The sequence below is a fragment of the Grammomys surdaster genome, unplaced genomic scaffold, assembly GCF_004785775.1.
Source record: "Grammomys surdaster isolate TR1022 unplaced genomic scaffold, NIH_TR_1.0 1164, whole genome shotgun sequence".
Classification (NCBI taxonomy): domain Eukaryota; kingdom Metazoa; phylum Chordata; class Mammalia; order Rodentia; family Muridae; genus Grammomys; species Grammomys surdaster.
In genome coordinates this window covers 5,678,715-5,691,109 of record NW_021605583.1, presented here as the reverse complement: position 1 = coordinate 5,691,109, position 12,395 = coordinate 5,678,715, and the positions used below count along the sequence as shown (strand labels likewise).

Below are 12,395 nucleotides of genomic sequence, written 5' to 3'. Positions count from 1 at the left end.
TACAATAAAATAAATCTTTAAAACAGATTATTTCTATCCCCAGAGACAATGTGTTTTTGAAATGTATTCTAATACATTGATAGACAGAAGCTGTACGCAATATTAAGTTCAGTTTCATATGAGAAGAACTACTTTTCTAGCTAGTGAGAGATTATTCTGAGGTTGGTTTTTCTTTTTTTCATATTAAAGCAAAAGATTCAGTTCTCAGCAGTCTGTCCTAACAGCAGTGGGCCACAAAGGGGGCCAAGATATACTTCTCCTGAGAAATCTTCTAAAGTGCTGGAATTAACAACAATTTTTTTGGTCAAAATATCAGAAAACCTTTCTGACTCTCTAATATCTGGTTTCTACAACTGCATGCAGCCTGTTTACCACACCACCTTGGTTTCCTATGTTAAAAAACTACTAACAGACTCTTGGGATCACAGCCGGTTATGTACACACACTGTGGACCCACCTGCTAGCCAGTCTCTTTTTACGTGAATGAGAGGACAGGAGAGGGGAAGGCCGCAAACAAAACACGCCATGAAAACTAACATCAAACCAACTTCTGCTTTCACCAACAGAGAGAGAGAGAGAGAGAGAGAGAGAGAGACCTTCCTCTGGGAAGGGCTGGGCAGCCCCGGCAGCCCCGGTTCTAGGACCGGGCATCTGCTGCTGCTGGCTCCTCTACTTACCGGACTGCTGCTTCAGCTGCTCTTTTTGGATTGCTGCAAACTGCTTGGCATCAGCCAGGGAGCCAAAAAGAGCAGCAAAGGGGTTACTTGAGATGTTGTTGTTATTCTCCTGGTCTGTCATTTCACTTCAAGGTATCCTCCATCCAGCCCTAGGGGAACAGCTATGCAAAGGACAGGAATTAGACTCAGAAGGGCAGGTAACGCCGTCACTGTAATATCCACACCACTCTCCTTTCCCCGTCCTTCAATACTATGCTCTGGAGGAACACATGCCACTTCCTGCTCCCAAACTCAAGACACACCAACTGGACACAGCTAAAACTCAAAGGCTTAACAGACAGTGGCCATGCTGATTGGCTGCCATGTTTCCATTTCCTATACCATCAATAGGCTAAACAGAAAGGACTACTGCAGTTTCCCATAAATGTAGCACTGTGACATATGACAAAAATGATGGATTTCCTGTAAGTTTTTAAGCTGGCAGTCTAACTTTCATTCACATGGGGAGGATAAGGTGGCACCTGACCAGCCTGCTACAACTCACGGTTGAAGCTGGGAAAACCTTAGCTGCACAGAAACTCAGATTATTAATAATAATTCTCCTCCTCCTCCTTCTTCTTCATCTCCTCTTCTTCCTCTTCCTCCTCCTTTTTCTTTTCTTTTCTAAAAGGCAGGTTTTCATATCCACTATGTAGGTGGGTCGGACCTTACACTCCCTCCTAAGCCTTCTGCCTCCATCTAGGCACTAGGATTACAAACATGCACTCCCATCCCTGCTTGACACTCAGATTTGGAATACTGAATCAAGGCCAGAATCAGATTCACTATTAAGTTTGTGGGTCTTTCATCTATATTAAGTAACCTAATTCTACTTATAGGTTTAAAACTACGGATCTGGGACTTCAGAGATGACTCAGTGACTAACAGCACTGGCTACTCTTCTAGAAGCCTCAGGTTCAGTTCCCAACATCCACTACTGTCTGTAACTTCAGTCCCAGGAATCTGATTCTCTCTTCTGGCCTCCACGGGCACCAAGCATGCACATGGTATATATGTAGGCAAAACATCATACATACAAAATTTAAATAGTTAATACAGTTAAAATGGGACAGGATTTCATCACATCGCTTAGGCTGGCCTTGAACTCATGCTCCTTCTGGCTCAGCCTTTAGAGTGTAAGGGCTACTGGCGTATATCATGTCTGACTAGTCTTTGTTTGACACTATAGTAATTTTTACTGCTTATCTGTTTTTTTTTATATTCAAGAAACAAATGAATTGTGAGGTAAATTGTCTAACACGAAATAGATAAACCACCTCAAAGAAGAGGAACCAGGGATAGAGAGGAGAAAGAACATTTGATCTACATTTAGTTACTTCATTAATTAGTCCGTGTGTTTTTAAGACAGGGCCTCACTATAAAGCTGAAGCTTCCCTGGAACTCGACAGCTCTCCTCAAACTCCCGCCTCTGAGGTTCTAGAATCACAGGAGTGCACTACCAGTGTATGGTCTTCCCAAGGCTGGCTTAAATTTGTGAACCTTCAGTTCACTCCTTATAGAACCACATTGACAAAAGCTTATACAAGTTGGAAAAATTACCCTTAATTACTAGAGGAAGAGAGTTTATATCACTTCTAAGATATTTCCATCAGTTGCTTTGTGGTTTCTGCTATTTTTCCTGCATTAGAGTTAAAAGCTAATTAGCCAGTGACAGCCAGCCAGGCCAGGCTCCTCTCAGGACGGTGCAGGGCTTTCCTACTCCAGGGAAACCATCTATTAGAGGTTGCTTTACTTTTTTTCTTTCTTTTTTGCTATGTATATTTAATTGCATTTAATAAAATTATCATATTTTATGTTGGAATTAACAGTTCTTGAGAGGACTTTCGCCTATGTAACTAGAGGGTGAGTTTGATTCATGTGATGCAATCCTGAACTGTCTCATTGTTGGCATGCTACTGCCGTTCCCCCTACCCCAAAGTATTCGCAAATCTAGAAGATGGCAGAAGTATAGCGGATTCTTGTTATTCTGGCTTTGGAGTGTCACCACCTTTTCCCTCAATATGACTCACTTAGTTTTTCCTCTGAGTACCAATTCCACTCAAGACATATGTCTAGATGTGTTGATCTCATTCACGAGCTCCAGGAAGGGGCAGAGAGGACATAGTGACAGATCCAAGAGTGAGTAAAAACTCCGTCAAGGCTTATGGGAACCAGTGAACAATGCCTTTGAACTGACTCTATAGAGAAGGGAACTCTTTTTCTTCTTTAGTTGCTAGGTTAGCAAAACACAAGCCTCAAGTTGCTACCTTTACACCACCTAAAACATTCCTACTGACAAATTAAGCAACTAAACAGAAAAACAGAATTTTTTAGACTTTTCAATTATAAAAGTCAACAATAAAAGTTTATAGCACACATGTATGCAGGCAAATTCCATAACTACATGAGCCAGTGTGGTGTGTACGTGTGATATGAGTGTGTGCTACACATGTATGCAGGCAAATTCCATAATGACATGAGCCACTGTGAAGTGTCTATGCGTGTGGGACACAGGTGCATGGCATACATGCATGCAAGTACGGAGGACATGAGCCGCTGTGAAGTGTCTATGTGTGTGGGACAAAGATGACAGCCAGCTAGCACTACTGATCCCCCTGTCTCTACTCCCCATCGTGCTAGGGTTACAGGTGTACATGTGGACACATCAAGCTCTTTCTGTGGGTGTTGAGGATTTGAACTCAGGTCTTGTTTGTGCATCAGTAGCTCTTACCAACCCACTAAGTCATCTCCAGGCCTGGCTTTAAAGTAGAGTCCCACTGTGTAGCCCAGGCTGTCCTTGAATGGTCAGTGATTCTTTTGCCTCAGTCTCCAAGTGCTAAGATTATAGGCATGGATTGCAATGCCTGGCTTGAGTTATTTTATATTTTAAAAAATACAACTGAACGACCCAGATCATTAGATAGGAGATATGATCTGCAACATATAAAGAAAGCTGAAAGCCAGGAACACGGAGCATAGGACAAAGATTCTCAAAACTATCAAGAGAGTTTGGCATCACCAATGGCATTATTCATACTCTTCCATTACACAAACAAGCTAACTTTCCATTACATCTTTTCCCTGCTTATGACGGAATTTTACAACTCTTACAATGCACTCCCATCACCTCTGCTAGCCTCTAGGACCCTTGAGTACAAGTTCCTATCTGATTATTCTTTCTTCTGTGTCTGAAACTATCCTCCAAACCACAATGTTTAAGCAAATGTTCATGGACATTCTCAGTCTTCCAAGTGATTACATATCATTACTCAAAATCTACTTCAAGGTCCAGACTTAGTACATCTGGAGATGCAGCAGAAGGTCAAGTTCCCAGGCCACCCACTGTGGCTCTTCAATACCTATGCATGAGTAGAACAGAGAATAAAACAAGCCTGTTATCACCTCAAATGCTGCCCTAGTCAGCTTTAACTGTCAATTTGACACAGCCTAGAGTCATCTGAGGGGAAAGCCTTGATTGAGACTGCCTAGATCAGACATTTCTTTGGGGGGAATTGTCTTGACTGATCACTGATGCAGGAGGGCTCAGCCCCCCTGAGTGGCACCATTTCTGGGCAGGTGGTCCTGGGATGTATAAGAAAGCTAGCTCATGGGGCTGGAGATGACTCCACGGTTAAGAGCACTGACTGTTCTTCCCAAGGTCCTGAGTTCAATTCCCAGCAACCACAAGGTGGCTCACAACCTCTTGTGGTGTGCCTGAAGACAGTGACAATATAGTCATATACATAAAATAAGTAAATAAATCTTAAGGAAGGAAGGAAGGAAGGAAGGAAGGAAGGAAGGAAGAAAAGAAAGAAAGAGAGAAAGCAAGCAAGCTAAGCATCAGCCAGCAAGCAGCACCCCTCCATAGTTTATGCTTCAAGGTCTTGCTTGAATTCTTGCCCTGACTTGCCTCAGTGATGGGCTGTTACCTGCAAGTGCACAAACAACCCTTTCCCTCCTTTGAGTTGCTTTTGGTCAGAGTAGTTTCTAATGACAACAGAAAGAATGCTGCAAACAAAACAAGGTTTTGCCTACCCCACTGACGTCATCTTTCTCATATCTACTTAAAATTGGTACAGAGAATTTCCTTCTTTAGAAGCAAGGCTACATTGTGTGACAACTTACAGTAAAAAAGGAGGACCGATTGGATCACCTGATGAGAACCTCGGTGGAGATTCCAGGTTAGACTTAGTCATTGAGCTTACACATGAAAATTAAAGTACCTAGAAAGAAAAGAAAGGACTGGTGAAATGGATCCTTGATATCTGGTTTGGCTTAACACACACTTTACCTATTTTAACTTTCCCACCTTGAGTAGAGTGGTGCACATCTGCAATCCTTGCATTTGGGAAGTGGAAGCAGGAGGATCTTGATGTCAAGGCCAGCCTGGGCCACACAGTGAGACCCCGACTCAGAAATAAATAAGTAAGGGGTTGAAGAAATAGCTCTTTAGGAGAGTTAACTGCTCTATCAGAAGACCAGAGTCTGGATCCCAGTACCTAAAACAGGGCAGCTCATAAACGCCTGCGACTCCAACTCCAAGGGACTGGACAACTAACTCCTTCTGCTCTCTGTGGGCATCTACACACTCTTATAGATACACAACCGTAAATAAATTCTTTAATAAGAAAAAAAAAAGGAAGAAAGGGAGAGGGAAAGGGAAGGGGGGAGAAGGAAGAGGAGGGGAGAAGGAGAGTTGGGGTGAGGGGGAGAGATGGCTCAGTGGTTAACTCTAACTACACAGCTCTTGGGGATCCAATACCCTTTACTTTTATGGTCATCTGCACACACATGGACCACATATATACAGAAACATACGTGTATACATAAGTAAACTAAAGAATTCTTTTTAAAAAGAAACGGTATCGATAATAAAAACAAATCCTGTTTTCAGCTGCCACACAGGAACACACCTGCTCTCTTGTTAGCTTTTGGGATGGGACAACTACCAGCCCTCCAAAGCCTTTGAATTTGATTCCTTTTTGGTAAGTAACTTCACTCCTCCTATACCTGCTGCAGAAGTCTACATCTCTAAGAAGTGTCTACCATTGAACCCATAAAATTCTCCCATTCTCCCCTGATTCAAGCTTTTACTTTATAGAGTGCTGCTAATCCTTTAAAGGCACTATTGGCTCCTGTGAGCATACAGGTATCTTAAGATCATGTGTGATCCGGTTTTAAAGTAGAACTATCGGTAACACTGAAAAACAGATTGCTAACGCCAAACTCTATGGCTAAGGTGGGGCAGGGTGGGGTGGGGTGTAGATCTGTTCTAGAACACTTAGTATGCACCAGGGTTTGGTTTACAATCCCAGCAACTCCCTACCCCAATTCCAAATTAAGCTGTAACAAACCGTACTCCATAAAGTCTCTTATTTTGGAATTTTAAAAATGTTCCCAAAATAACACGTCTGTCTCAAAATACCTTCAGTGTTACATTCGGTGTTGTAACAAAAATCCTTGTAATACATTTATCTGCAAGCTAGGATCTCATCAAGTGAAGCACACACACACACACACACACACACACACACTCAAAAAACGGAACACAACAAAACAAACAAAACCGCCTCCAACAACCCCTGGCATTCCGTCTTGGGTCCCATTTTATGTCACATAGTCTGCTCTCTGGGATCAAAAAAGTCAATGTCTCCTAGTCTTGCTCCAGGAGACAAAAGTGTCGACCCTAAAGGGAACAACACTAAAGACGAAACTTCTGAGTGGTCACTCAATTTGAGAAATGTCATCTTGACCCAAGAAAAACTCAACCACAAATCTACAACTTTTGTAGATCAAGAAGATCTACAACTGCGATCCTATCACTCGCCTTAAACGTCAACATCTTGCTACATGCGGTCTACTGGTTTGACTACTGTGACTCGAGCTTCATTCTGTCTCCCTGGCATCTGGCACTGTCGTTCACTCTTCATATTTTAATCCTTCGGGGCTCAGTAAGAGATTCGTAGAAAGGAGGTAGACCCACCCACCCTGCGCAAGTCCTAGAAAAGAAGTCAAAAGACAGCTACTGCCCACACTCGGGCCTTTTCTAGCAGAGACTTGGCAAAGAAGAAGGAATGTGCAGAGCCACCATACGCAGGAGCACCGTAAGCCTTTCCAGATTAGACAGGGTCGAAGTTCAAGCCGGACTCAAGTCACTGGAGTACAGCAAGCGTGCAGAGGCCTGGACTGGCAACTGCTCAGGAGAAAACCCCGGTCGCAGTCTCAACACTCCTCCCCTCAAGATACCGTCCCTCTTACCAGAGCCTGAAAGGGCAGGAACGACGACACCTCACAGCTACAGCGACCAAAAGGTTCTCACTTCCGACTCAGCAAGACAACCGGAGCTGACATCATCACTGAGCGCCGAGCTTGTTGGGTCTCTACCCCGCGCCGGAAGTAGGGCGTGGTCGGGTCTCTTCTAATGACAAGCAAAACACCGATGAGGCGCACGCGCACGCTCGCTGGCCGCTAGCAGGGGGGCGGGCCGGAAGTGGCTTTGGGATTGGGCTACGCGGCAGGGCGGGGCGCGGTGGAATATGAAGCTGGACCTTGGAAATCCATCTCTTGAGGGCAGATACAATATTGTGGTGGCGGGCTCTGCACACAGACTGTGGCTTTCTGCTTTTTACGCTCCTACCTGTCATATGGCTTTTTGGAGCCGTTTCACTGTGTGGCTTAGAAGCAGTAACCATACCAACAATGACAATGTGTAAGAACTTTTGAGCAGGTATTAGGTGCCAGTAGTGTGCCATTTTGGGTTGGACTTAGATTTATTTATACAATGCTAACAGTATACACCCTACAAGTCTGGTTGGTTTCAGTTTTTAATTTTTAAAAAAATTATGAGCATAGATTGGTGCTTTGTCTGTATGTATGTCTGTGTGAGGGCGTCAGATCCCCTGGCTACGGGAGTTACTGACAGTTGTGAGCTGCCATGTGGGTGCTGGACATTTGTATCTGGGTCCTCTAGAAGAGCAACCAGTGTTCTTCGGAGCCATTTCTCCAGCCTTGGCTTTTAGTTTAATAAGAAAAATGAAATTTAAAACTATATTGAATGGAGCATGATGGGCATGCTGTAATTCTAGCACTTGGGATGTAGAGGCAGGAGAACTTGAGTATCCAAGGTCATCCTCTGCTATCCAGTGAGTTTTGGCTAACCTAGGGTTACTTCAAACTGACCAACCAAAAACCTACCCTATTCTGAGATACCCCCTTAAAAAAAGCACAGCTCAGGAAGAGACTGGTAACATACATGTATGGGAATAACAGGCACTTGTTTGCTGTACTTGGTAGTCTATATCTATATAATTGCTATGAAGTTTAATAAAATTACAGGTGCACTATTTTCCAACTATACCTTTTATTCTTACTTGTTACTAATACTTTTCACATGTTCAAAGTGACATTTATTGTTAAATCTAGAACAAATCCCTAACAATGATATACAAAAAACAAGACAGGAGACAATCTTGTCTCAGACATGACACTCCCCCCCCAAAAAGCCACAAAATCTATAAAATGGAATTTATCAAAAAGACTTCTGCATCTCGAAAGTCACCTTTAAGAAAGTGAGGTCGGGGCGAAGATTAATATTGGATGTCATGTAAAAAGCAATTGCTCTGAGCTCAAGAGATGGCTCAGAGGTTAAGAGCATTGCCTACTTTTCTAAAGGAGGCAGGTTCAAATTCCAGCATGCACCTAGCAGCTCGCAACACTCCAGCTCCCAACTCCAGTCTCAGGAATACACTGCCCTCTTCTGGCCTCCGTTGGCTTTGCATGCTCATCCTGCAAAGGTAGACTACAGCCCAAACGCCCATATACACAAAATAAATATTAACACGTCTATGTTGAAGTAGTGACAAATATTGTTGAAGATTCAAGATTCATTAAAAACAAAAAGGTGTCATGCCAGTCGGGATGTAAAACGATGTTGTTAGTTTAGAAAAGAATTTGGCAGTTTCTTTAAGAGCTAAAAGGGAATTTGTCATATGACCTGGCAATTCTTCATTCCTAGGTCTTTACTCCAGAGAAATGAAATTATAGTTGCATAAGGAACCTTTCAAGCTTGGTCGTGGTGGTGTAAGCTTTTAATTCTAGCACTTGGGAGACAGAGGCAGATGGATCTCTGTGAGTTTGGGACCAGCCTGGTTTACAGAGAGAGTTCCAGGACAGCCAGGGCTACACAGAGAAACCAAGTCATGAAAAACAAAACAAAATAAAAAAACAAACAGAACATTGCAAAAGAATGCTCATTGCAGCAGTGCTTATAATAGCCAAGAAATGAAACCATGTAGATGTCCTTTGACTGGGAAATGGACAAACAGTAGATTGCCCATGAAATGGCTTTGAAGCAACAAGAAGCAAAATACATTTTATACTAGGAGTTCAAGGCTAGCTAGTTAGCAAGACTCTGCGTTAAAAGGTGAAAAACAAGCTAAAGATTTATAAAGACAATCTCACAACATAGATGAGCCCTGGAAACTTGCTAAAAAAAATACAGCTGCTTCAAATGTACAATTTCATATAGAATATTCAGAAAAGGAAAACCTGGCGGGAGAGAGAGAGAAAGATATCTGTGGCTACTTGAGGTTGAAAGTCAGCATAAAAGCCATTAAAAAGTGGTGGGGATGTTTTCAACTTGAATTTAATGGGGAGAACAGGTGAAGTCACTTAAAATTGGCAAATATTATCATATGTTAAACATGTATCATACCGGTTTTATTCTTCAAGTTTTATTTTATGGGTTTGATGTTTGCCAGCATGTATGTGTATCACACGCATGCCTGGTGCCTTATGAAGTCAGAAGAGGAATTAGATCCCTGGAACTGGAATTATACACTATTGTGCGCCACCATGGGGGTGCTCTTAACTGCTGAGCTATTTCTGCAGCTCAACCCAGGACTGATGCATCAGGGACACAAATCAGACTCAGGAGCTGACTGTGATGTTGACTCAAGATCCTATAGGGCTTCTTAAGTCTGAGACTCATGAGCAGCTATGCCAAGTTATTTCACCAATCAGGATTTAAAGATAGGGGATTTCCTTAGACGTGTCTCTGTTGTACATTTTATCCCATTCCCCTTGGTTGGGGTATTCAACTGTGGGAGGGGACTTGTCTAACATTCATGTCCTAATTTGTCAACCAGGATGTCAGTTACCCACATACTTGTCTACTCTGACAAGTAGGATGTCAGTTCCCAGGGAAGTCTTGGGAAATTAAATTTTACACCACCCCTACTCAAAATGGAAGTCTTATTCCAAATAGTTGCAGGTGCCTCTCTTATGTTGGGGTTCATCCCAGGGGCAGCTTATACAGGCAAATACCATAAAGGCTTCTACACAGGTGCAGGAAGCGCTGCTGGGTGGTTGGTTCGGGTCCCAGCTTATTGTGGCTAACTATACAAAGCAGTCCTACTGGCTTCTGTCGTGATTTGTTTCCAAGGGCACAAAACATAACAGAATATGTAACCAACTTGGGCTTGATAAAGTTTCCTAGTAACAGCAGAAACAACATATGAGAAAGTTTCCTTATAATATTAGTAACAGCACAAAATGGCAGGGTAGCCAGGTAATAGTTACCTAGGCTTTAACATTTTACCTAGGCCTTAACATTCCATCTAAGACTTAGTATTTAGGTATTAACAATATTAATCTTTGTGGCCCTGTTTTAAGAGAGAAAGATAAAAGCCAAAGTAATTGATCACCAGCACATGACTGGCTAGGTAATTTGTAGTGTGGCTGCATACTGTGTATATAGTGTACTTCTTTTGTAAAAGAATTTTTTCTTAAATATTTTAAAATTATTATTTATTTTTATTTTATGTGCATCGGTGTTTAACCTACAGTTATATCTGTGGGAGGGTGTCAGATCCCATTGAACTGGAGTTACAGAGAGTTGGGAACTGTTGTGTAGGGGCTTGTTGCAGGGTATTTGATCACACTGTGAACCCTGAGATTGTGTTATTTACTGAAAAAACCTGTTTCTAGTTGTGGTGTGGCTCAGCCCTTAGCACATACTTTAATGGCTCTGGATGGAACAGAGGCATGCCCTTAGCACACACCTTTAATCCTGAACAATGAAGGTACAGTTAATTTGTAGAAAGAAGCACCCATATTTGAGTGGCAGACAAAGTGACAAAATGATGAATCAGAGAAAGATTCGACAGAATAGGATATGCCCAACTCTCAGGAGGAGAGGAAAGGGAAGCTACTTAAGAGGCGGTGCAGAGAGAAGAGAAAGAGCTAATTTAACTGGGAGAATTTTACAGAGACAGGTTGAAGAGAGAACAAGCTAAACACAGGTGAAGACAGAAAGAGCCAGAGAATAAGTAGGAGCCAGAAGATTAGAACAGATTGCAAAAGATAGTATGAGTTCAAGCAGAGTAATTCAGGAGAGAGGAGAGGGGGGACAGGGGGGATGGGGTAGAAGGGGTAAAGGAGGGAAAAGGGGGTCAAGGGGACAGAGGGTAGAGGAGAAGGAGGAGAAGGGAGAGGAGAAGGGGAAAGGGGAGAGGAGAGTGGGAGAGAGGGGGAAGAGGGAGAGGAGAGAAGCAGAGGAGGGAAAGGGGAGAAAGGGGGAGAGAAGAGAGGGGGAGAGGGGGAGCAGGGGATGGGGAACAAGGAGGGAGGAGAAGATTGGATCAGTTGGCTAGGAGAGGGGTTTGAGGGTTGAACCAGCCCAACAGGGCTCAGAAAGAAGAAGAAACAGTGAGCTTATTCATCAGTTAAGTCTCAGAGGCTGAAAACATTCTAGGCCTAGATAATATTGTACAGAGGCTAGGAGCTTCCAGGACTAGGCCTAGGGTAGCAGACAGAGGCAGTAAGCCTTGGAGACAACAGTTACATCACATGAATAAAAATTACTTTTACAGACGCTGGGAATTGAACCCAGGTCTCCTGGAAGAGCAACCAATGCTCTAACCACTGAGCCATCGCTCCAGCCCTCCAAAGCGAGTTCTTCACACATGACTCGTTGCTTTAGCTGTGTCTCCACATCAGTCTGTTGCAGGTAGCAAGTACAGTCATGCTTGGCAGGTAGGCAGTATAAACTGTGCTTCAAGGAAACCACTACGTCAATCAATAAATCCATAAATCAATAAATCCATAGCCAGTAACTGGTCTTTTCTACATTATTCTACTTCATAAGCTTCAGTTTGGATTAGGAGAAAGTTCAATATATACAGTGTTTTATCATTAGTATGAAACATAGGGGAAGAGAGAATAAAGTGTATTTGAGAACGTGTTCTTACATGCTTAGAATACATCTAAGAGCATATGTAAGAAACTCACTTGCCTTTGGGGTAGGCTACTCTGTGGCTGGAGACACTCAGGTGGAAGCAGACCTTTCCCCACATATGTGATTCACTGAGTTGTTGTTGTTGTTATTATTGTTATTACAACGACGACGATGATGCTTTTTTATTGTTATTATTACAGTGTGTGTGTGATACGTGTGTATAGGGTGTGCATATTCTTTGAGTATATGTGGAGGTCAGAGAACAACATGGTGGAATGGGTTCTCTTTTTCGACTTCTCAGGGGATTGGGCTCAGATTGTCACGTTTGTGTGGCAGGTACTTTTTCCTGTTGTGCCACCTCACTGTCGCACTGGTCCACTGAATTATGAACAGCGTAAGGACCCAAGCCAACGTTGAAAGAATTGTCTATTTGGACAGAGAGG

The 12,395-nt window shown here is 42.9% G+C and overlaps 1 protein-coding gene across 1 annotated transcript in view; it reads right to left on the bottom strand.

The window, feature by feature from the left end:
• Ube4a (ubiquitination factor E4A) overlaps positions 1-7,065 on the bottom strand; it is a 42,022-nt gene extending 34,957 nt beyond the window's left edge. Inside the window, exons 1-3 of the mRNA XM_028783870.1 lie at positions 6,975-7,065; positions 4,842-4,939; positions 678-838 (exon numbers count right to left, since the gene is read on the bottom strand). Coding sequence (XP_028639703.1) covers positions 678-798 — 121 coding nt within the window. The 5' untranslated portion in view covers positions 799-838; positions 4,842-4,939; positions 6,975-7,065. The remainder of the gene's footprint in view (positions 1-677; positions 839-4,841; positions 4,940-6,974) is intronic.
• Positions 7,066-12,395: the final 5,330 nt, after the last annotated feature.